The following is a 25454-nucleotide window of genomic DNA, read 5'->3' on the forward strand; positions in this document are numbered from 1 at the left end:
TATACTTGGGTTTGGGCGGGTTGGCGACCCTGACGCCCTTTAGGAGTTTGCATACCATTGGGTGCATACCTACCGGTTTCCCGTCAATCTGCTTATGACCTGCCGAAATTGCTGAACGGAAGTTGTTCACCGACCTGTACGCCAGGCCGACCCCCGCCTTTTCGGTTAGAAAGTTCACAACGTGGGACAACTCTGCCCCCACGGGATCCAGGTGTCGTCCCAAGCACCAATCCACCCAGCCTTTCCAGGCCGAGGAATAACGCTTCCTGGTGGAAGGTGCCCATGCCTGCTTGATGAGCTCGGCAGCCTGTCCCGAAATGCCTGGCAACTGCCACTGTTGCCTGAAAGCCTCCATGCCATCAGCGACATCCAGCCCTCCACTAGTAACGGGTGTTGTTCCTGTTGAGGGCCCTGCAATAACCAACTCGAGTCCGGGAGCATCCTCGGACTGTCGCAGCTCCACTGAAGGAGCTTGGGAAACCACGCTTGTGACGTCCACCACGGCGTCACCATGACAATTTCCACTCTCTGTTTGATCACTTGCGTCATCACCCTGGGGATCAATAAGAACGGGGGAAAGGCATATTGGGTCCCCCGAGACCAATCCTGAAGAAAGGCATCCGTCGCCGCTGCCAATGGATCCGGTCTCCAGCTGAAGAACCGGGGAATCTGAAAAGTCAGCCTGGAGGCAAACAGGTCCGTCTGAAACGGTCCCCACGTCTCCTGCAGCCAATGGAAGACACGAGGGAACAGCTTCCAATCGCTGTAATCCCTCAAGTGCCTGGAATTCCAGTCCGCTACCTGATTGGCCTGGCCCGGAATATATTCCGCTATCACCGATATTTGATTCTGTAGACAATAGTGCCAAAATCCTTGGCTATCTGAACAAGCATGGATGACCTCGTGCCGCCCAACTTGTTGATATACCTCACCGCCGACACATTGTCCAGGCGGAGGAGGATGCAACAGGATGTCTGCTTCGGGGATAACGTGCGAATCGCGAACGACCCCGCCAGCAGTTCCAAACAGTTGATGTGCATCTCGAGCTCTTGAGCCGACCATCTGCCGCCTGTAGAAACCTCTCCACAGCGCGCGCCCCAGCCCCACTGGCTGGCGTCGGACTCGATTACTACCTCTGGCTGGGATCCAAAGATCGCCCTGTCGTTCCATGCGTCTACGTGACTGAGCCACCACTGTAGTTCTGTCCGTACCTCTTCCGACAGAGGGACCGAATCGGTATAAGAAAGGCCTCTTTGTAGGTGTTGGATCTTGAGTCGTTGGAGTGCTCTGTAGTGCAACGGCCCCGGACATATGGCCTGAATGGACGATGCCAGTATACCCACAACTCTGGCCAACGTCCTGAGGGTCACCACTTGTCTGTCTAGCAACTTCCTTATTTCCTGTTTCAAGTCCCGCAATTTGGCCTGAGGCAGACGTAGTTGCGAGGTCTGGGAATCGATCATGAATCCCAAGAAATCTATCATTTGTGTCGGAGACATCACCGATTTCTTCAGATTGATCACAAACCCTAAACTTTGCAGCAAGGCTGTAGTCATGGTCAGATGTCGTGAAAGACTGACTTGGTCCTGCGCCATGATCAAGATGTCGTCTAGGTATATAATTAGTCTTATTCCCCGTTCCCTGAGGAATGCTACCACCGGCTTCATCACCTTGGTAAAGCACCATGGAGCCGAGGAAAGACCGAAGGGAAGAGCCGAGTATTCGTAACACTGGTTCTCCCACATGAATTGTAGAAACCTGCGATGAGGTGGAAAAATCGGTATAGATAGATATGCATCCTTGAGGTCTAGGCGTACGAACCAATCCCCTTCTTGCAGCAAGTCTGCCAGGAGGTGAATACCCTCCATCTTGAAATGGTTGTACGTCAAGTATTGGTTGAACTCCCTGAGGTTTAGCACCAACCTGTTGCCGCCCCCTTTTTTCTGGACAAGGAAGACGTTGCTGAGGAAAGTACGGGGACCCTGTCTGCAACGAGAGATCGCCCCTTTCTTCAGCAAATCTTCCACCTCCTCGCTTATAAAACTGCGCTCTTGTAGGGAAAAAAGGAGAGGTGGAGGGGGAAACGCCTGCGCTGGGCTGGAGTAGAACTCTAGGCGAAACCCCTGAACCGTCTGCAACACCCACGCATCCTGCGTCAAAGTCCGCCACTGCGCCATGCAATGCTGCGTGCGCCCCCCCCAATGGAAGAAGGGAAACATCTGTGGCACTCACCGGTATTCTGGTGTGATTTGAAGCTGGCTCTATTGTTTCCCGACTGGAAACGTCCTCGGTTGAATTTCCTCTTGGACGGGTAGAAGGTGCCACCACGGGTGGAGTCCCACTCCCCACGTCCGCGGCCAGAATCACCACGCTGGGGGCCTTGCTGGTATCCTCGGCCTGACGAGCGACCCCCGCCTCGTCCGGCCCTGGTGAAAACCCCTTGTGTAAGGGCTCTCTTTATTCCACTTTGGGCTTTGTCCAGGGCAGTAAAAGTACCAACGTACTTTGTGACGTCCTTTACAAACCTATCTCCAAAAAGGAAACCTCCGGCCAGAGGTCCCGGCTCCGCGTCTGCCAGCTCCGTCAAATTGCTGTCCATCCGGAGCAATAGAGATTTGCGCCTCTCCGAGGAGATTGCGCAGTTGGCGTTGCCAATCAGGCAAATGGCGCGCTGAGCCCAGCCCGCCAGGATATCCGGGTTCACTGTCCCTTGACCTTCTTTGGCCTTCAAGGCCATTTCCAAGATTTTTGCCAGGGGCCCCATAACGTCTAACATTTTGTCTTGGCAGCCCCGCCAAGCCCTGTCTAATCCCCTTTTGGGGTCCTTGGAGAATTTCCTCATGAAGGTAACCATACTTGCGTCAATCTCGGGAGTGTCTGCCACTCCGTCCGGGAGCTCAGGGCGTGGACATTCTGACCGCAAGCGGTTTCGAACTTCTCTACCAAAGCCCTTTCGTAGATTCTCGTGCAAATACTCAGAGACCGCCGGTGGCGGGATCCAATCCGAAGATCGGGGGTGGACTATCTCTGAAGGGTCAAAATTAAATGTCCTGATCCTGTCCTCAGCCGGCTTAGGATCAACTCTGGCTTTCTTCGGGGGAGGAGGGAGTTCCTCCGATGTATCCGTATCGGTCCCCGTGTCCGTGTTAGTAGTGGTAGTGTCAGTGTCCACAGGGATAGGGCGTTTAGCCTTGGCCTTGCCACCCATATACTGGGAACTATATGACTCTTTCGGCGGCAGAGAAGCCAATGATTGAGCGTGCAGCCATTGAATTGCGTCTGCTGAGTCCGCCGCAGAAGAAGTGGCTGCCTGCTTCTTCTTCTTCTTATCCCCATAACCGTGACGTTTAGCAAAACCTTCCAGTTGCTTTCGAATGGGTCGTAGTGCCTCCGCAAGTGCCTGCTGCACAGTCTGTGGGACTTTCGTCTCCATAGCTTTATTTACTGAAGCCTGGACCGAGGCATCCAATGCTTCGACAATATTGTCTTCAAGGACAGCCTCCTGCTGTCCATCCATAATTTCCTCCCCATCATTGTATTCCTCATCAGGATATTTCACCCAACCTTCCATGGTGAAGGCACACAATCTGCAAAGCAGTCCAAGAAATAACACTGGGTGTATTGGGGGTAGTGGGGGGGTCAGCCCAAGCACACAGAATAATTAGGCAACGTTTCCCAAACCCCCTCAGCAATGCTGTAATCAGAAAGGATCAAAGATCCTGGCCCTGAAATACCTAGAGCGTGTGCGCACTCTGGGCCGAATATTTTACAACCAGTCGATCTATTGAGGCTGGCGGTCACACAGGGTTTCCTACCGGAATGAGGAGAGCGCGAAAATGCGTTCTCTGAATGCCGAGGAGTCGGAGCGAGGCGCGCCGCCCAAACGCTACCAAAAACCTACTAAAAGATAGCCCAAATTGGCAGCGTTTGGGCGCGCGCGTCGACCGAGAGCCACCCGGCCTGAGCGTCAGGGCCGACTAGGGAAGCCTCTGCGCGCCTCTAAGGCTGCCGGTACCGGGCTCCGTGAACAACGCGGTGGACCCCTGCCGGTCAAAGGACCGTATCAATCGGCGCTCCTTAGGCGCGATGTCAAGCGGGCAGAGCCCGATCGGCGGCAAGGAAAAGTGGTTCTAATCAGCAAAACGAGCTAAGTGCTGTAGCGCTCGCAAGAGCCAACATGCAAACACTAGAAACAACAGCAATAACACAGCATAAAACACATGAAACGGAGCGTTTGGCTCCAAGTAAACAAACGCCCTGAACGGGACAATCAGCAATATTTAAACCCACAGGGAAGAACCCAAACACAAACAGAGTGAGGGGACCCCAGGGGAGGTGCACTTAACTCTGGCTTGAGCAGCAAAGAAAGAGGAAGTGATGTGCACGCAAGGGGTTCTTATGGACTGTGGGGGCGTGCCTATACCATGGTGTTCATGGGAAATGTAGTATTTTATTGTTTACTTGAGAAAATAATATATTTTCATTGGCTGCTGTTTTGATGCAGTAAAGTTTGAGAAGCATAATCTGAAGCCTCCGGTCCTGTAATAGAATTGGCTTAGAGGGGCTGTACCTTTGGTGGTGATCCTGCCTCCCGTCTGTGTGTGGAGGCGCTGCGCTCCCTCATCACACAAAATGTCCCACTGCGAGGAGGAGGGTTAAGGGTAAAGAAGGTTCATGTATAACCATAATTGTTTATTGCCTGAACATCAGAGCGCGGAAGGCTGTGTTTCTGTACTGGCAAGAACTATCTGCACCTGGGGTTTCACAGCTGGCGAGCTGTTCTCTGTGCGGTTTGATTGGCTGGTACCAGGGCTATTGTTTCAGTAACAAATCCACGAACTGAAGTGTCCACCTATACAATAAGTATCTTTTAGGCATTTGCAGGACATAACCTGGCCTGATGTGCGGCGAATCGCTTTACATAATGAAAGCAGAGATATGCAAAGCGAGTAGTCTCAAATATAATGATACATTGGGGCAAGTAGGAAGGTGGGGGCACGGAATGTTAGGGCCACTGTTTGGTTTTAAAGTGACCATAGCTTATTTTTATGACATGAAAAATAAATTGATTCAGGATGGATAGATGGATGGATGAATCATGGATGCAGGATGGATGGATAAATGTCATTGATGCAGGATGGATGGATGGATGGATGAATGTGATTGATTCAGGATGGATAGATTGATGGATGAATCATTGATGCAGGATGGATGGATGAATGTCATTGATGCAGGATGGATGGATGGATGGATGAATTTCATTGATTCAGGATGGATAGATGGATGGATGAATCATGGATGCAGGATGGATGGATGAATGAATGTCATGGATGCAGGATGGATGGATGAATTTCATTGATTCAGGATGGATAGATGGATGGATGAATCATGGATGCAGGATGGATGGATGAATGAATGTCATGGATTCAGGATGGATGGATGAATGTCATTGATGCAGGATGGATGGATGAATCATGGATGCAGGATGGATGGACGAATGTCATTGATGCAGGATGGATGGATGGATGAATGAATGTCATTGATGCAGGATGGATGGATGAATGTCATTGATGCAGGATGGATGGATGGATGGATGAATTTCATTGATTCAGGATGGATAGATGGATGGATGAATCATGGATGCAGGATGGATGGATGGATGAATGAATGTCATGGATGCAGGATGGATGGATGAATTTCATTGATTCAGGATGGATAGATGGATGGATGAATCATGGATGCAGGATGGATGGATGAATGAATGTCATGGATTCAGGATGGATGGATGAATGTCATTGATGCAGGATGGATGGATGAATCATGGATGCAGGATGGATGAATGTCATTGATGCAGGATGGATGGATGGATGGATGGATGAATGTCATGGATTCAGGATGGATTGATGTGGTGGAAGTGTAATTAGAAGGTATGCTCCGCTCACTCGCTACATGCCGCTCATCCTGAACTTTTACGCCCCACCACTTTCAAATGTCACCAGCCGCCCCTAGTCTCCTATACCCCTGCCCCGGCCCCTATCCCCAATCCCACACATAAAATAATGCCTTTACCCCCGTATCCATGGGATCCCTTTTCTCTGACTCCCAAGTCGCAGGGATTTCTAAACTCTTTCTTCAGTGGTATGGTGCATCTTGCACATTATCAAGGGCTTTCTTCTTTCCCAATCCAGCGTCAATAGGTAATCCTGTTGTGTCTGTGTACTGACGAACAGATTTTATACTGGGGTACACAGGACTGCAAGTCCCAGATAGCATCAGGCTTGCCTGGTTGAGGTTCTGAAACATGCGCATGGGAAACAGAAGAACTCTTCTACGAACTCAGACTACCCGTCCCCAAGCTCCCACCAGAAAGCAGGACTTTCTCTCTCACTCACCTTTCCTTTTGTTGGCTTGAACGTCATTTGTACTGTCAGAAAGGGCCGGGAACAGAGATATCGCTAGCCCTCAGTTTCAGCTACCGTAAACAGCACTCCACGTCGCGCAGAATGTATGTCAACTTGCCAGCCACGGAGCGTGAAGGGATAAGTAGTTCTAGCGGTCTCCTTCTGTCAATGTCCGAGAAGGCAAGTAAAAAGCGGGAGTGTAATAAATAACAAGCGTCCTGCAGTATTTCGGGGATCGGGACCTAATTACGCGGCTATTCTAGTCACAAAAATAGTAGAACACAATGCATGCATTTAATTATAATAAACAAAGGGGGGGCGCTAGAGGGCGCGCTTGCGGAATGGCTGCCTGAACCTGCAGCTCCCGCTCCTTGGTCATTGATCCTGCCTTGATCCTTCGCCACGGGGTGCCACATCGGCCCCAGAAGACCGGATTCCGCATTGGGGGGTTGCCCTCTGCACTCGACCCAAGTTTGGAGTGCCTGCGAGCCCCGGAGCCGAAGTTACGGGCTGCTGAGAAATGCCCGGCTCTCGCTCTGAAGCTGCTTGAGGCGGAAATGCGGACACTGACACTACGCGATCCCGAGGCCTGCCACGAGGCTTCCAGGCCGCACCGAGACCTCGCCTTCCTGATCCTTACTGGGACGGCATGCGGAGGGGGTTATGCAGGTAGGCGGCCGCTACTGAGACTCGCCCTGGGTCTCCCCCTCCTCCCTCCCCCAGCCGTCACCTTGCTGGCTCCGAGAGGAAGGTGCTCCTGTTGCGACGCCTGCCGCCACGGCTCCTCTAGACCACCATACCCGTCGCCCATAGCGCTGCTGACCCGGGCTTGCGCGGCGCTGTCCGCCAGAACCGTCGACCGGGGGCTGGGGCTGCCCCCTGATGTGCAGAGTCCCGCTGTCGTTACCCGCAACACCCGTCTGGAGAGTGCGGTGCAAACTAGAGAACCGGGTGCGCCGGGGACTATACACGCGCAACGCAGCCACCATTCCGAGAGGCACCGACCGGTGAGTCGTGGCGCCCCGCCGCTGTGTTGGTAACCTGCTCCCTTGGATCTGACCCTGCAGCCAGCCTTGGATGCAGGTACTCTGGCCCATATATTACCTGGCATCCACGCAGCGAGTGCACGATATTGCGGCCGAGTGCCCAGGCCTGGACATACAGCCACTACTACTGAGCGGTTGGAAACCACGCAGCGCTTCTGTTGATCACGACCGTATTGTGGTGTCTCGAAGCATACCGAGCCCGACACCTACCTGCCTGCTGCAGGCTGGTTCCTACCTGCAGTGCTCTACCATCCCTCAGTTTTGACGTCTCACCTAACTCCGGTCACTGCCATGGGACGACCTGAGACTCGCCAGCCCAAGCTGAGCTTCGACAATGCCCGCAAAAGCGCCACATCGTCACAGATGAACCCGGGGCCAGCGTACCGCCTCCGCAATCTGCGCCACCTTCTGCTCCTGCTGCAGACCTTACCAACCTGATACAGGAGATGCGTCAAGGCTTCGCCACCGTTGTGGAGAAGGTGGATGGCGTCACGGCTCGACTGGACGCCCTGGTCCACAAGGTGGATCGCCATGAAGAGTGCCTCACAACTGCGGAACATAGAATCTCCGACAACACCGATGCCGCCACGACCCACACGACGCAGCTGGCAAGAATGGACAATCTCCTCCGCAACATAGCGGCAAAGAACGAAGACTTGGAAGCACGCAGCCGCCGGAATAACATTCGCATTACAAATGTGCCGGAGTCCACTGCCACGGGCAGGATGGAGCTATATGTGGAGAAATTGCTCGAGGGCTCAATCGGAGAGGAAGCTTTCTCGTCCCAGTTCATCGTGGAGAGGGCCCACCGCTCCCTGGCACCTATGCCCCAACCTGGCGTGCCACCGAGACCTATAATTGCTCGACTTCTGAATTATCGCGATCGCGATACGGCCCTCAGAGCTGCCCGGACTCAGAAATCGCTGCGGTATGAAGGCATCACATTCTCCATCTATCCCGACTTCACGCCGATGGTTCAGGATGAGCGGCGTAAGTTCCTTCCAGTGAAAAAAAAACTGCGGGAAGCCCAAATAGACTATGCCCTCTTATACCCTGCGAAGCTCAGAGTTACCCACCAGGGCAAACAGCGCTTTTTCACCAACCCGCAAAAAGCTGAGGACTTCCTAAAGACGATCCGTAGAGCGCGCAGGGACGACCATGTACCTGCGGACGAACAGGAGAATGCTGACCTACCTCCAGCGCACCATGAGGACTGATGGACCTTCCGTACTCTGAGCTGTATAAGCATCATACCGACCTACAAGCTGGCACCGACTTACCACCTGTGGGCTGGGGAGATACGTGAGCGGCGAAATGTCTGGACCTTGCACCCCAGTGGTAACGTATACCAAGGACCACTTTTTCGGCCCTAGACTCCACAGAGGGCGGTATAGTTCTGGAGCTATGGGCCGGATAGTGGCAGTGCGTACTTTCTGATGTACCCCTGTCGGGTGTTCCCCATTGACTTGTTGTTTGTTTGGCTGTTTGCCTCCCTACAGTTGGGGAGGAGGGGATGGGGGGGGTCAAGTTTGGGGGATCCATGGCTACTGGCATGTTTGGGATGCTGGGGTGGGTGGGGGGGGGGTATTTCGTGAGGTTGAAACTGCATAGACTGTGTGTATATTTGCTAATTTGGTGTGTGATTTGGTCCTGCGGAGGCGGATGTGGATTCCTGATTTGGCCCCTTTGGGCACTTACGCCTCTACTGTCACTATGTCCATGGCTGCTATGAACACAACTGCGCGACTGACATGTCTGTCATGGAACGTCCGGGGGTTGAACGATGCTAAAAAATGCAGGAATGTTATTGCCTACTTAAACAGACACCATGTACAGGTTGCCATGCTACAAGAGACGCATATGCCCATGGGAAGGGACACATATTTTGCATTGAAATGGGCTGGTACCCGCGTCTTTTCCTCCTATTCGTCTTATGCGAGGGGTGTGGCGATTCTCATTGCCCGTGGCGTACCTTTCCACCGCTTTGGGGAGGAGGTGGACGGGGAGGGGCGGTATGTTTTGCTATGGGGTAGGGTGGGGCATGACACCTATTTGTTTGTCTCGATGTATGCACCGAATATTGACTCACCTGCCTTTTTTTCCACACTGTGGGGTAAAATTGTTTCCGTTGGGGCGCGGCACATCGTCTGGGGTGGTGATTTTAATCTGGCGCTAGCGCCCCCCCTTGACAGAGCAGATGGTGTAAGTTCCTACAAGCCTCGTGCCAGGGAAGCTTTGGAGGGAGTGGTGGAGGAGGGTGGACTGTTCGATGCCTGGAGACACCTACATCCCATAGGACGAGAGGGCACACACTTCACATCTCACACTGGGACATGGGCGCGCTTAGATTACTTTCTGGTCACCCGAGACATTACCAAGGGACTGTTAGGAGTTGACCACTTGCCCAGAACCTATTCAGATCACAGCCCTGTGAGGTTGCAGTTCGAGACTCCTGGGTGGGACAGTCCGAGACCACAGTGGAGGCTAGGCCCCGATGTGCTTCTTGACGATCTCTTCCGCACTGAGTTGGGAGAGGAGATTAGGGACTTCTTCCCTAGGAACAAGGGCTCGGTCGAGTCAGTTGAGCACATATGGGAGGCTTTCAAGGTCACTATCAGGGGGTTCTGCATTTCCAAAAGCCACGGGGTACTACGAGATATCCTGCGTACCATCACCACACTGGAGGGGGAGCTGCGGGATCTAGAGCTCCAAATGGCGGCGGACACTGACCCACGCCTACAGGTAACCTTTAGGGAGACACTGTCCAAATACGAGGAGGAGGCTGCCAGGGAAGCGAAATATCGGGGCAAGCATTGGGTGGCCCGGAGATATTGTGAGGGGGATAGGCCTGGAAAAGTACTAGCTGCACTCACACGTCTACCACGAGAACACAACACTATATTAGAACTTACCGATGCGACTGGTGCCACCATAAGAGATTCAGATGCGATACTCACTGCTTTCACAGCACACTACTCGACACTATACACATCCACAGCAGAGGCGGACGCACCATACGCCGAATATCTAAACGAAGTAGCACTCTGCTGGCTTAGCGATGGGGATATGGAGTTTCTAGCAGCGCCTTTCGAGCTGGACGAGGTTCGTGAGGCCATCATGTCCCTCAAAAACGGTAAGGCTCCGGGGCATGATGGCATTCCAGCCGAATTCTACAAAGCCTATATCGATATTATGGCGCCCGTGCTTAGCGAAGTCTTTACCGAATCCCTAACTGACGGGATACTACCCTGCACTATGCGCGAGGTAGTTATCACCTCCCTCCTGAAACCAGATAAGGACCCCACCTCCTGTGACTCTTACCGTCCACTTTCCCTTCTAAACTGTGACGTCAAGATCCTTGCCAAGATTCTAGCTACACGACTCTCGCTGCTCATGACCAGAATTGTCCTACCCGACCAATCTGGCTTTGAGGCGGGCAGATCCACATGCCATAATCTCCGCACCCTTTTCTCCCTACTCCCTACAGTCCACCCTGACGTCCCAGTGGCGGCGGTGTTCCTTGACGCCACCAAGGCGTTCGACTCCGTCGAATGGCCCTACCTCTTCTCGGTCTTGGCCAGTATGGGTTTCCCTAAACTGTTCTTGGCCTGGGTGCGCCTCCTATACACGGACCATACGGCAAAAGTACTAATAAATGGAAAACTGTCACAGCCCATCAACCTTACGAGAGGCACCCGTCAAGGATGCCCGCTCTCGCCTCTATTATTTGCTATCGCGGTTGAACCTCTGGCCTGTCGCCTGCGTCAATTACACCGAGCGGGAGCGGTACAATGCCTTCAGCGGCAAATTGATGTGTCCCTTTATGCGGATGACATCACGCTGTACGTTAAATACCCGACCCTACACCTCAATCCCCTGCTTCGTGAATTCGTCCTTTTCGGAGGGCTGTCTGGTGTTCACATCAATTGGTCTAAATCGCAATTTTTTCCTCTTACGGACGCGGTGCACGACTTCCCCCTTGATTATCCGCTGGTATGGTGCCGAGACGATCTTCGCTATTTGGGGATCCGTATCGCTCGGGACAAGGACGAGACACTCCGATCCAACTATGGAGTAGCCATAACCAAATTGACTGCCTCCGTCGATAGGTGGATCACGTTGCCACTCTCCATGGCTGGGAGGGCCTCCCTCATAAAAATGGTGGTACTGCCCCGCTTCCTGTACCTTTTCCTCAATATCCCCTACTACCCTGGTGCCTTCTTCTTCAAGACACTCCGCACAGAGCTGCGCAGACTCTTTTGGGGTGGCAAATCTCCCCGATTAAGGTGGTCAACGCTGACCCTTCCCTATGACCAGGGAGGGTTCGATGTCCCCGATTTTGAAACATACTATTTGAGCGCACAGGCGCATTTTGCCTATCACTGGATGGCTCCTACTCCCTTCATGCCACATATAGCGGTGGAGGACTGGATAGTACACCCACTCTCCGTTGAACGGCCTGCTACACTGTCCCGAGGCTTCCATCACCACTTCAGATACCTCGGTGTCCTGCACATTGGATGCATGGCGCCGCATCGCTCGGCGATTGCTATGCACGCTGCCCTACTCCCCCAGACTACCGCTTACCTATCACCCGCGGCTTTCCTTGTTGTCAGAGCTGGGGTTCCAGCGGCTTTGTGGCAAGCTTCTTATCATCTGCTGGGGAGATCTGTTTCACGACGGTCATTTTAAATCGGCTGACCTTTTTTTCAGAACGCACGAACATACACCCCTTGAACTCTTTTACTATGTTCGGCTACGCGCCGGGATGCGAGACATCCTACCCGACTACCCTGATGAGCCAGCGATCCTGCCACCACTACACTTCCTGTTAGAGTCACAGGATGGGACCCATTTGGTCTCTGGGCTCTACCGCCAATTCCGCGGTGCTGCCCCATTGCAGGCCTCTGCTGCCCGACTGCACTGGTCTGCGGAGCTTGGAATGGATCTCTCGGACGACCAATGGAAGCACTGCTGTTCATTGACCTCCCGCATTTCTGCCAGTTGCAGATTAAAAATTATACATTACAAATTCCTAGAGAATATATTACACGCCGGTCCGGAAGCATAGATTTGGGCTGGCCGATAACGATCGCTGTGAACGTTGTCGTGCTGAACATGCTGATTTTCTCCACCTGGCGTGGTCCTGCCCCCAGATTGCCGACTACTGGCGACAGGTCATCGAGGCCGTTGCGGAGATGGTAGACGAGGAGATTCCTGCAGACCCTCTGGTAGCCGTCCTCGGATACACCAAGCAGTTGCCTAGAGAATACAGAAAATTCATTGACATGGCATTGCTCTTGGCCAAGCGGCGTGTTGCTTGCCGTTGGAGCAGGGGCAGAGCGCCCAAGTTCAAGGACTGGCTAACTGCTTAACATACTGCCAGGACCAGCATACCACCTTTGCTGAACTGCTGCCTCTTTCATGCCGACCCAGGGACATTTGGGATCCACTGGTACACTACTTGCTTAAACGCTCAAACGACGATGTGCAGTCGGGTGACGGGCCTGCCACTCCCCAGCGCCACTAACTATCTCCCGATACATGTCCTGTAGCCTCGGGGTGGGCTCGCGGCCTTCCCTCTTTGGACATGGCTATCTGCCCCCGTAGACTCCCCGTAGAGTGAGCCGCCCTGCCTGGGCGGTACTGCCCTCTCTCCCCTCTCCGTGCCTATACGTCCCCATTGCCATCGCGACGTGAGGTCGCCTCCTCTGGCGAGTTGTATCCTTCATACCCCATGGACTCTAGGACCGACACCCCACGGACTCCAACGACCCTGGAGAAATAGCACTGGACACATTACTACCCGCACCGCACCTCCTGCTGAGACCGCCACAATACACCATTGACACACATTTCCACCACGCAGTCATGCACTACCTCTTAGTTGTAACCTAGTTGGGGAGTTTCTTGGTTCCTGTTATGCAATCTACAAAACAGTAGTGAGTCTCTTCTCTCGCTCAAAAAAACCTGTTCGACTGCTGCTCATCCTAGCTTGGCCTACGTCACCGAACACGGATGCTACGCTGTGTCAATCTGTAATGTGCCGCCGGGCCCCCGGGATGCCGGCTAACAGGCTGTGTATTGCAAATCCTCTCTCGCTGCCGGCCTCCGGGTTGTAGGCGATCCAAGCTGTGTATTTTACTATGTCTTTTTTCTCAATAAAGCAGATTTGAACCCCCAAAAAAAAAACAAAAAAAAAAAATTATAATAAACAAATCCGGTACAGTCAAAGTTTCTTGTTTTCTGAAACACATTGCGGCGCATAAATAAAACAATTATAGATGTTTTCTCTACTGAACAAGACAAAGCAGTTTGGGGAGCTTCTTATGCGCTGTGAGTTAAACCCCTGAAGAGGCATCGAAGCGCATTAGTGCTTGCAATTATAGGGGAATTCATGCGGTCCGATGTTTTGGAATAGATTAGAGAGAGTTTCAGGAAAAAATGCAGGGGAAATTCATTTCCTGATTGCCTCGGATTGAAGAAAAACATTGATTCAGCCTGCTCTTTCCTGCAAAATCGGTTAAAAAAATATACTTTCCTGAAGGAGCCTCCTCGGTCACCTGATGCAACAAAGAAGAACTCGGTGGGATTTAAAGGAACATTGGGCAAAAAGTCAAAACAGATAAGTTCGAAAACAATGTGACTCCTCGTTGTAAAACGTCAATTATTATTTAACAGTTTTTATTTTATTTTATTTTACCTTAACAGTGGAGCACAGTGCCCAAGCATCAATCAGTAACAGGGTACTCGACGTAAAGGAGGAGAGCCAAAGATATGCAAGAGAGTTGTACAAACTAGTGGAGGCGTGTCTGAGAAGCGGGCAAGGTCTGGCTGTCAGCAACACAGAAAAGGGACAAACAGGCAACTTCCAGGCACGCATGAGAATGAAGGCGGTCTTTTCGTGTAACGATCGTCATGAAAGTGGTGCATCTTGTCTTGTGCTCGACGGTTTAGTTCTACGTCAAAACTGAAATGAAGCACTTATATACCCAGGTATTGTAAATGTCCGTGTGATTTTCTAATTATTGATTCTGTTGTTCAATGTAAATTTCAAGCAAACTTACAACATGTAGCAAATGCAACATGTTTTTGTTCTTGCTCATAAATTCACATTAATTGCATTAAACAGATAAACGTCGCAACGTTTGCTTTCTTACCGGTAGATCTGTATTGACTGGGCTTGGTATCTAGTTCTTCCAAGATGGTGGCTTTTGTAGCGTCCTTTCAGTTCCGATGTAAGCCAATCGGAAGGAGCACAAACGAAAGGGGTGTGTGAAAGGGGGTAGACGCACTCTCCAATGAGTGTGCAAACCTTATTTGCATATAGCCAAGGAGCATTTTGGGAATGTAGGAATTCGCTTAAAACGCGATATCTTAATACTAATTATGTGCATATACTTTTATAGGACAATTTCTTTGTCCATAATTTCAACTCTGCCCAGAAATCATTTATATATCTGATAAGTACTCACTCTAACATTACTAGTTTCCTAAACATGAACGATATATACAAAATTGGACTTCTCTACGTTCGACACCGAAGAGATAGAGGAGCACCGCGGCCCACAGACAGAGAGCGGAGCATGGAGAGGCAGGTAGGGAAAGGACCTGGAGAGAGCCTTAGCGAGAGGGAGGACAGTAAACTTCAGATGGGGAGGTGAGAGAGGCGGAGGGAAGGGGATAGTCACTAGGCATGGCTGCGAGATATGAGGTTCATTCATTGAAGGACGTGCACATTCTCTTTGAAGAGAGAGGATGTGTGCGCGCCCACGAGGTCCAATCTCGGCAGGAAAAGCGCGCCCACGAGGTCCAATCTCGGCAGGAAAAGCGCGCACGAGGTCCAATCTCGGCAGGAAAAGCGCGTGGCACTTTGCTGTCCACATTCCCCCAAAAGTAACAACATTAGTTGTCTCCCTAGACAGCAAAGCTTCGCTTTGCTTTCGTCTAGGCGAGACCTAAAAACCTAAGGGCAAAGACCAAATGAGGGTTGGGAAATTGTTATTGAATTCCTGTACTAACAGTAACAGTTTTACCAGTGGGGGTCGTCTAAAGTTATTAACGATGCAGTCGCCTTTAATATTCTTCTGTGAGGGTCCTACCCAGCCCACCCTGCGCCCATTAATATCTCACTGACATTTGCCAACCTTAGGCCTTTATGTTTAACTAGCCAGTCGGCGCTTTTATTCCGGAGTTGGTCCCAAGTCTCGGTTTGCTTTTTCCTTAAAGAGGGAACGCCTGCTGAGACTAGGACATAGGGGCATGCTGCAGGTGGTAAGTTGAGAACATCAATCCTTCTCTCCAAGGACGGCCCCAAGTCATGGTTGTCGGAGATGAAGGTGGCTCTCGGGGAGTTGGATTGCAAGGGGCCAGAGTTGTGGGGTTGTGGGTAACAAAAGGGTTAGCTGAAGAGGTGTTGTAATATAAACAATTGCTGTTATTAGTGCACATGGTGCGTGTTAAAGGATTCTCACAGGGGATAGATTTGATGAGTAAACTATCTTTTTGTTTGCCGCACATTACACTAGCATTATTGGAAAGAGAGGGTATGGGATTTGCAGTTTGCTGTTGCGTATTTGTGTTCGCTACGCTAGAGGACTCTGTATTCTGAACCCCCCTGGTTTTGCTTGCGACTTTGGGTATACTTATATGTGTATTTGATTTATTTATCAAAGCCTCCAAGTGATTTAAGCATTTCAAAAGGGCATAAAAAATGTTATCCACCAAGTTTGTCATACGTTCATAAACTGAGTTCACTATGGTGTCAATTGAGATGTCACGGGGTCTAATGCGAGTCATCGGGGCTATTGTATGCTCAGTTTGTGTATGAATAGAGTGGGTTACGGAAGGGAGACCCACGCCAATGGTGCCAGGTCTAACAGGTGTCAATTGAGATGTCACGGGGTCTAATGCGAGTCATCGGGGCTATTGTATGCTCAGTTTGTGTATGAATAGAGTGGGTTACGGAAGGGAGACCCACGCCAATGGTGCCAGGTCTAACAGGTGTCAATTGAGATGTCACGGGGTCTAATGCGAGTCATCGGGGCTATTGTATGCTCAGTTTGTGTATGAATAGAGTGGGTTACGGAAGGGAGACCCACGCCAATGGTGCCAGGTCTAACAGGTGTCAATTGAGATGTCACGGGGTCTAATGCGAGTCATCGGGGCTATTGTATGCTCAGTTTGTGTATGAATAGAGTGGGTTACGGCTTCTGATGAGGTCAGATTGATGGTGGTATCAATTGTAGTGTTGGTGGGCTCCGTGTTTACTATGATCGCCGGGGCAGCCATGCCTTGTATCCATGAGCTCAGGGTTGTGCGTTGTGGTTTTAAGCAAGGTGGTCGTTTCCTCTTAGGACTGATATGTTTCGCCAAAGTTCTTTTTCTTTTAGCCCCTGTGGTTTTGGGGTCTGGGGAGACGTCTTTATTTGGGACAATGTCTTTTGCGTGGGTCGAAGCTGGACTATCCATAAGGCCTACATTGACCTGGTTATCCTCATTGTTTGCCAGCTCGTAACCGCCTTTCTGAGTTGGTGACTGTCTGATGGTGTTAACAATTACGTTTGGTGTCAGAGGAGGGTCAGTGCGAACCTCCTGCTCCTCTTCTTCCATCAAGGCAGATTGGTGTGTCAACAGTCCCAAAGATAATCACCTTTCTGTTAGCTCGATCTCTGTTGAGACAATGCTGACTGCTCTTTCTAACATACTGTCCATGGTGGTGGTAGTGGTGAGACGGGAGCCTGGTGTGGTGGTGCGTTTCCCCATATCACAGTATCTGATTAGCACTCACCTAATTCCCGCAACACTGCAACTTCGGCAGCATCACTCTGGGGGATGGCCCGGCCTGGCCTCTGACGGGCGTTGACCGGCCCGCCCTTGATCCGGGATTTGCCCGGGCACGCCCGCGCGCATCCCGCGATGTGCGAGGCCGCCGGTGTTCTTATTGCGCCTCCGGGCGCGGGAAGTGGTCGCAGGGGTGCCTGGAACTTGCAGTCTCCTTTCGTCCTGTTTCGGCTGTTCCCCTAATGGCGCAGCGAACGGCTAAGGCGGTGCTGGTGACTCTTGAGCCGTTTCCCTCACAGCCTCTGGATTCCTCTGGTTTCTCGCGCTGCGGGAGGCCGCCAGTGTTCTTATCGCGCCTCCGAGCACGGGAAGTGGTCGCAGGGGTGCCTGGGACTTGCAGTCCCCTTTCGCGCTGTTTCGGCCGTTCCCCTCACGGCGCCGCGATCGGCTATGGCCGAGCTGGGGAATCTCAAGCCGTTTCCCTCACGGTGCCTAGATTCCTCGGGCTTCCCAGGCTGCAGGAGGCCGCCGGTGTTCTTATCGCGCCTCCGGGGGCGGGAAGTGGTTGCTGGGGTGCCTGGGACTTGAAGTCCCCTTTCGCGCTATTTCGGCCGTTCCCCTCATGGCGCCGCGATCGGCTAAGGCGGTGCTGGTGACTCTCGAGCCGTTTCCCTCACAGCATCTGGATTCCTCGGGTTCACTGTGTGTTATCAAGTGAGGTATGTCACACTGTGGCTTAGAACAGGAGCCTGTGTGTTATCAAGTGAGGCACGCCTCGTCCCAGTAGGAATAGGAGATTTTCAGCAGTGGAGAGCGGTGTTTTTCTCTTGAATCATCAAAAATGACTGGAGTCAGACTTTTTGTGGAGTCGGGTATGTCTCCACTGCTGGTAGGGGGTTGTGCTCCTGTGATGCGACACCAGTCCTGGTAGTGTTGTGCTCTTGTATTGTGTCACTAGTCCTGGCAGGGGTTGCACCTCTTAGCTCTCTCCTTGGTAGAGGCTTGTGTCCTTGTATCACCAGTGTTAATAAGGAATGCGTTCCTGTGTTGTGCAAAACTGTAATGTTATAGCTCCCTGAAGCCCAGAACAGTACCTGTTTGGTGACCTGGAAAGGCGTGCCCTCATAACCGAGATGACACTACTTCTCTTGTCCTGGGTTAGCCAGCTTAAGTGGTGGTGGCAGCGTATTAAATAGTACAAAATAGTAAAAAGCCTCACCACCCTCCCCACACCCCCTCCTATAACTGAGAATCCTCAGCTACGTTGCGAAGATCTGGCCAACTTCTTTTCCCAGAAAATCAATCTTATTTACTCCTCCTTTCCATCCACAGAACAGACCGCTCCGACTAAAGCAGCGCCATGTCCCCCTCTAGAACATACATCCAACCACCCTCCGGTGCTGGCGGAATTCCCCGAGTTACAGGTGGATCTCCTCACCTCCCTCATGCACCAAGTGAAGTCGGGTTCCCCCAGAGACCCAGCACCCCCACATGTCCTGGTCTCCGCCACTCAAACCATTCTTCCCACACTGCTTAGAGTACTCAATACCTCGATCTCTACCAGCACAGTACCAGGAATGTGGAAGCAGGCCATGGTAAGGGCTCTGGTTAAAAAACCCAACCTTGATACCAAGAACCTTAACAACTTCCGCCCGATCTCCTTGTTGCCTTGGGCAGCCAAAATCTTGGAGAAACACATAAACAGCATATTAACAACTTTTCTCGAGCAACACCATCTGCTCGATCCCTCCCAGACTGGCTTCCGTCCCAAGCATGGGACCGAGACGGCTTTGCTGGCAGTCACAGAGGAGTCCAGGAGAATCTTAGATCGGGGAGGATCGGTGGCAATCATCCTCCTCGATCTGAGCGCGGCATTTGATACCGTGAACCACGGCATCCTCCTGCAGCGCCTCCTGGACACCGGAATATCTGACAAAGCCCTGGAGTGGTTCAGGTCTTACCTGAGTGAAAGATCCTTCCAGGTGTATGAAGGGAATGTCACCTCCTCCAGCAAGTCTCTGAGGTGTGGAGTCCCGCAGGGATCATCGTTAAGCCCGACGTTATTTAACGTCTACATGAGGCCACTGGCTGAGATCGTCCGCCCATTTGGTATTAAGATCGTTACCTATGCGGACGATACCCAGCTGGTGGTCTCCCTGGCACAGGCAGGCGGACCCTCAGCCAATGTAGATCTCGCTGGCTGCATGGAGATGGTCAAGAGCTGGATGACCAAGTCTTGTCTCAAACTTAATGGAGACAAGACTGAGCTCATGCTCTTGGGTCATACCGTACCATCTACCATAGACACTCTCTGGCCTCCCAGCTTGGGACCCGCCCCTGTTCCCAAAAACGCCATCAAGAGCTTGGGTGTTTGGCTTGACAGATCCCTGTCGTTCGATCAACAGGCAACAAAACTTTCAGCCACCTGCTTCGGCATCCTGAGAGTTATCAGGAAGATCTTGCCTCTTCTCCCCTTTGAAGCAAGAAAAACCGTGGTTCTGGGCCTGATTCAATCGCGACTGGACTACGGAAATGCTTTGTATCTTGGAGCCCCTGACTTCACCCTGCGCAAATTGCAATTAATACAGAATTGCGCAGCCAGAACGCTTTTACAACTCCCCCGCAGATCATCAGCAAAACCTGGATTGAAGACACTGCACTGGCTCCCTATAAAGGAAAGAGTAAACTTTAAATCACTCTGTATTGCCCACCAGACCTTCTGGTCTACAGGCCCGGCAATTAATCTCCCTCTCATTACACCTTACCTCCCCACAAGACAGTTGCGCTCCACCTCTGCAAATCTAGCCATTGTGCCGCCAATAAAGAAATCAAGGTCAGGAGGCCGCTCTTTCTCCTACAATGTAGCTAAGAGATGGAACGCTCTGCCCCAGCATCTTAGATCTAATCCTAATATTCTCTCCTTTCGCAAACAGCTGAAAACGCTCCTATTCACTACTCAATGATGAAGCTGAACCTGCCTCTTTGAACCCAAACCTCAGATGGTATGCTTAGCGCTTGGACGCCTCAGGGCAGCTATGTGCGCTCTATAAATCGGAGTTCATTCATTCATTCATTAAGTTTATTGGCTCATTACTTATGACCAGACCTCTTTCCTGTGTCCGATGAGAGTGCAGCCTACTGTGCTGCTTTGTGTGAGCACCAGACCCTTACATTAACCTTCCGTGTGCATGCCCAGTACATGTAGGTACGGTGGATGTGCAGCACATGTGTGGTAATAGGAATCTCCAGGCCCAACTCATGAGGTCGCACACTGTCTCTCACACACTGCAGACTTAACCTAAACCTTGTTGCTAGGTACGCATACACACGCGATCATGATCAGACCTACGCACAAGATAGATAATCGTCACATATGAATGGTAAATTACAGACAGTTGTTTTTGTTAATGTTAACAATGCTCATGGTGACATATTTGCACAATTAATATGATCTTGAGTTCCCGTTGGGACATTGACATCGAACCACAATTCTATAGTATGTATAATGCTGTTATTATATCCTTGTACCCCATCAATGTTCTATGTATACCTGTATGAAAGATATTATGTACACTCACTATTGTCAAGGATCTATGTACAAACCTCTGAAAAATCAATAAATAATATATTTTTTTAAATGAGCACTAGTCATCCTGGGACATTTCAGTCAGTTATGGCCTATCCCTGTGAGAGATCTAATGAAGGCATAAAAATGACACGTCAACCTATTGACGATTAGTAAGACTGTTACAGGAAATCCTTGCAGTGAGGATTAAGCAGACAGAGAATGCCCAAGGTCAGTGGCTGATGCTCAGCTGTGCCCATGTAATCTCTAGAATTAGAAATGCATATGTCCTGAAGAAGGGAATGTATATGTCCCGAAACGTGTTAAGATTAGAGGGCATTTGGCTTAATGAACTATTCGTGGCTTAAAACTCATCTACACAATGTGGAGCTTCCATGCTCGCTTTATCACTTAGATGAACTCTGTTGGATGTTCTGTAGTTTGATGATGTATATACAATACTGTAGCAGGATTACATCGCTAAATCCTTGGTTTAGGAAGGGTCTTACACCAGGCTTGCTCAGTCTGATGGATGGAGAGATAACTCCAGATCCATACGTACACACATCCACAGAGGTACACACTCATACAGATGCACACATTAATTTGCAGACTCACACACAAACCTTGTACAAACTCACAGATGGATATCTTCAGTTCATGCTTGCACAGTCATAGACACACATTCATACATATATACTCGCACACAGATGCATATAAAATCTCACGGATTTATAACTCCAGACTTATGCAAACACATCACAAACTCACAGATGCACACATGTATTTGCACACTCACAAATGCCACCAGACCTTGTGATATACAAACACATAGGCAGGCATTCACTTACGTAGGTACAAACTCACAGCCAATAATTCCAGACTGAAGCATACACAACCCTCAAACACGCATGCATAAAGATTAGGACATGTATTTGTATACTCTGTGGATCAAACTCTATATATGAATATGCAGACACACACAAGCAGTAATCCATGGCCACAAAAACAGAGAGATATAGGGATGCGCAGACATGCATGTACTCCCAAAGATAACTCCAGGGCCATCAATACATGAACACATACTTAGACACGTACACTTAAGCGTGAACATGCACACACAGATATGCACACACACATGCTGGTACGTACTCCCAGCCAGATGATGCCACACCACTGCACACATACTCTAACACACACCTTGTGAGTGTGCAAGAACTGGGGAACATCACTGACAACGAATTTTTTACAACGCACTACCATTACATCGCAACCATTACAACGCAAACCATTACAACCCAATGCGCTCGGGGGCGCTCTAGGATAGGGAATGTATTTAATATACTATCCAACACCTTCCCTGCTATCCACGGGGACTGGAGTTGGAATAGTAAATTAAATAATTCACTATCCAGCGCCTAAAAGCATTATGCGTTGTAATGGTATGCGATGTAAAAACCGTGTTGTAAAGGCATGCGATGTAAAAGTATGCGTTGTAATGACACCAATCCGCAAGTACTGCCTTAAGGTCAGAAGAGTAATACTTGATTTCATGTTTTTTTAGGACGCGCCCTTGTCCGATTTCAGCCCCAATATCCAGGTGCAGTGACTCTGGTCAGTGTATGTATATGGTGGGAACCATGACCCAGTCTGTAGGGTCACTCATCCGCCTCTGTGTGTCTTGAACTTTAAGAGGCCACATAAAGACATGGGCTCAGACTTATACAGAGACACCGCACTCACTGCAGCCACTCACCCTCATGGTTTTATATTGATCCTCTTCCTTGAGTTTGGACTCCAGAAAATATCCCTCCTGTTTATTCAGGACAAGCAGCCACTCTTGAAGTTTCACCTGTAGGGATGAGAGTGCAAGAAATCAGTGTAGATCTGTCGAGTGTGGTCTTAATTACAAAAGAGTCACTGCAGTACCTGCCACACGTGCCCAGACTGTACGTACCAGTCATACATGAGTATTGCATGTACCAGCCACGTATATCAGGATTGGGAGCACCAGCCCTAAGTATCACAGACAATGATGTCCCTTCTTTGTACCGGTTCTTGCCAAGAAGGATCAGAATCCCTGGACCATGGGAACATGCTTCATCGCTAGCACTTACTGCGACTTGACATTGTGCACACTTTATGCCTAAAGCATGGAAACACTTAGACTTGACACTAAAGAAGAAACGATGTCCTAGAGACATTATCAAACATTCCAAAACAACACACAACCAAGTGAAAATATCTAAGCAAACACGTCTTATAAGTGCAATAACTGTGTATGGAGCCCTGACACAGCCACAGCCACACTACAAGTAGTTAACAACACCCTCCTACTCAACAACAAGAACGACCCCTGACCCCCTGGACCTCTCTGCAGCCTACGACACAGGCGACCAGCTGGCCCTCATCAACACACAAAAAACATGATGGGATTCTGAGACACTGTCTTGAAATGGTTCACATCCAACCCCACTAACCGGCTCCAGTTCACGCAAATAAGTTCCACAAGATCACAGGAATGCCCCGTCTCCTGCGGAGTACCTCAGGGCTCCTTCCTTTCTTTCATCATCTTTAACCTCTACAAGGGATCTCTCTGATCCATCCTTACAGACAGCAGCATCAAGATCCATCCATATGCAGATGATGCCCAACTCTACCTTAAATATTCTCACCCAATGACATCCTCAAACCCTGCCCTGATCTCTCCCAGTCTTGGATGTCAACTAATGTATTAATGATAAACCCCACAAAGACTCAACTCTTCCAGTTTGCCGCCAGCTCAGAACAGCCACAGACTTAAGCCTGGATCTCCAACGTAAACCCGTCGGTCTTTACCGCCCCCCCCCCTCCCCCCTCGACACCGACCTCTCATTCAAGCAACACACTGAATGATTCGTGAACACCCACATACACTCCTTGCACAGACTTCTCTTTGGGCACCGCGGGTGCATTATGATCCATAAACATCCACACACGTACCCTGTTCTCTTCTGCAGCCTCCTCTATGGACTCTCGGGTGCCCTTTGATTCCCTGAACACCCGCAGACACACCGTGTTCTCTTCAGCAGCCTCCCAAAGGCATACACAGGGAGGGCGAGCAGATGACTCCATGCCATCGGGACAAACATGCCAATTTCTGTACTTTTGATTTAACATATCAGTGCATTCTGGGAGTTGTAGTCTTGGTTCATTTTACTGGACCCTATTGCTTCAACTCACCAGATGAAAATGATATGTAAAAGCAAAATCCAGGAATGGAAATGTGTTGTCCCAGTGGCATGGAGCCATCTGGCCACCTTATAGAAATGGTGACTTGTGATCTCTGGACACTCTCACACACAGACACATCTTATAATCTTCGACTGCCCCTTGGTGTGGCTCTCCAAGCGACTTTGGGATCCCTGAACACCAGGCGCGCAACACCCATTGGACTGAAAGGGCTGCAGCCCCCCCCCCCCCCCCTCGCCCCCCCCGTGTTGTGTGGCAGCCCGGGCTGAGACACTTCCCGGGCACACACACAGCCGCACCCGAGCACTTCACAGGTCTTTTAAAGACCATTTGCAAGTTAATGAGGCCTTGCTGTTGTTTCACCCTTTTAAGAGCCCTTGCAGCTCCACTCTGCATGTTGCTCAAAGATTCAGCCCCCCCCCTGAAATGTGGTTCTAGTTGCGCCTCTGCTGAACACCCACAGACGTACCTTGTGCTCCTCTGCAGCCTCCTCTATAGGACTTGCTGAGTGAGTTTTATGTTCCTTGGACTCCCGGCAGACCCAGCATATCATCCTCTGATCCTCTGCACAGAACAGCCTCAGCTTCTCATCATGTTTCTCACACAGATTCTCCTTTGGGGGCTTCACGGGGGGCAGATGAAGCTGTTTTGCAATTTCCACCATGTTCCCCACTAGTCTGTTTGGTCGGAGGTTTTGCCCTGAAGATATCTCCCTGCACTGTGGACAGGGGGAGTTTCCATCTCTCCCCTCCCAGCTCTGGGTGATGCAGGAGCGGCAGAAGTTGTGTCCGCAATCAATAATCATCACCGGATCCTTAAAATATTCCAAACAGATGGAACAAGTGGCCTCTTCCTTGAGGCTCCCGAGCTGAGCTGCTGCCGCCATGATGCAGAAATGCAGGAAGTGAAGGTCAGTTTCAGTTTCTCTCTCTGTGTGCAGTGGGAGTGTCTGTGCGTCTGTCCTTCTCGGTGTGCAGTGGGTGTGTCTGTGCGTCTGTCCCTCTCTGTGTGCAGTGGGTGTGTCTGTGCGTCTGTCCCTGTCTGTGTGCAGTGGGTGTGTCTGTGCGTCTGCCCCTCTCTGTGTGCAGTGGGTGTGTCTGTGCGTCTGTCCCTCTCTGTGTGCAGTGGGTGTGTCTGTGCGTCTGTCCCTCTCAGTGTGCAGTGGGTGTGTCTGTGCGTCTGTCCCCCTCTGGCTGCGCTGGGACTTCCGGAATCCTGTTACAGTCACAGAGCAGTGAACTGCCCCCTCTGCTGCCTGTGCTCTCACTCGAGGTTTTCCTCCTTTCACAACTAAAATACCTGCATTTTTGTTTTATTCCCAGATTCTGTTAGTGCCAGGAGCGGTCACCTAAATATGGATTTGTATAAAATCCTCTGTGTGGTTCTGAACGTGGCAATAATTTCTGCGCCGGTTTATAATATTTGTTT

General features: G+C 50.7%; 1 protein-coding gene across 1 annotated transcript in view; it reads right to left on the reverse strand.

The window, feature by feature from the left end:
* The window catches only part of LOC147710168 (E3 ubiquitin-protein ligase TRIM11-like), a 95102-nt gene extending 69961 nt beyond the window's left edge, over positions 1-25141 (reverse strand). The window contains exons 1-2 of the mRNA XM_086920859.1: positions 24496-25141; positions 22552-22647 (exon numbers count right to left, since the gene is read on the reverse strand). Coding sequence (XP_086776985.1) covers positions 22552-22647; positions 24496-24912 — 513 coding nt within the window. The 5' untranslated portion in view covers positions 24913-25141. The remainder of the gene's footprint in view (positions 1-22551; positions 22648-24495) is intronic.
* Between the last annotated feature and the right edge of the window lie 313 nt (positions 25142-25454).

The sequence above is a fragment of the Lissotriton vulgaris genome, chromosome 5 (genome assembly GCF_964263255.1).
Source record: "Lissotriton vulgaris chromosome 5, aLisVul1.2, whole genome shotgun sequence".
NCBI classification, from domain to species: Eukaryota; Metazoa; Chordata; class Amphibia; order Caudata; family Salamandridae; genus Lissotriton; species Lissotriton vulgaris.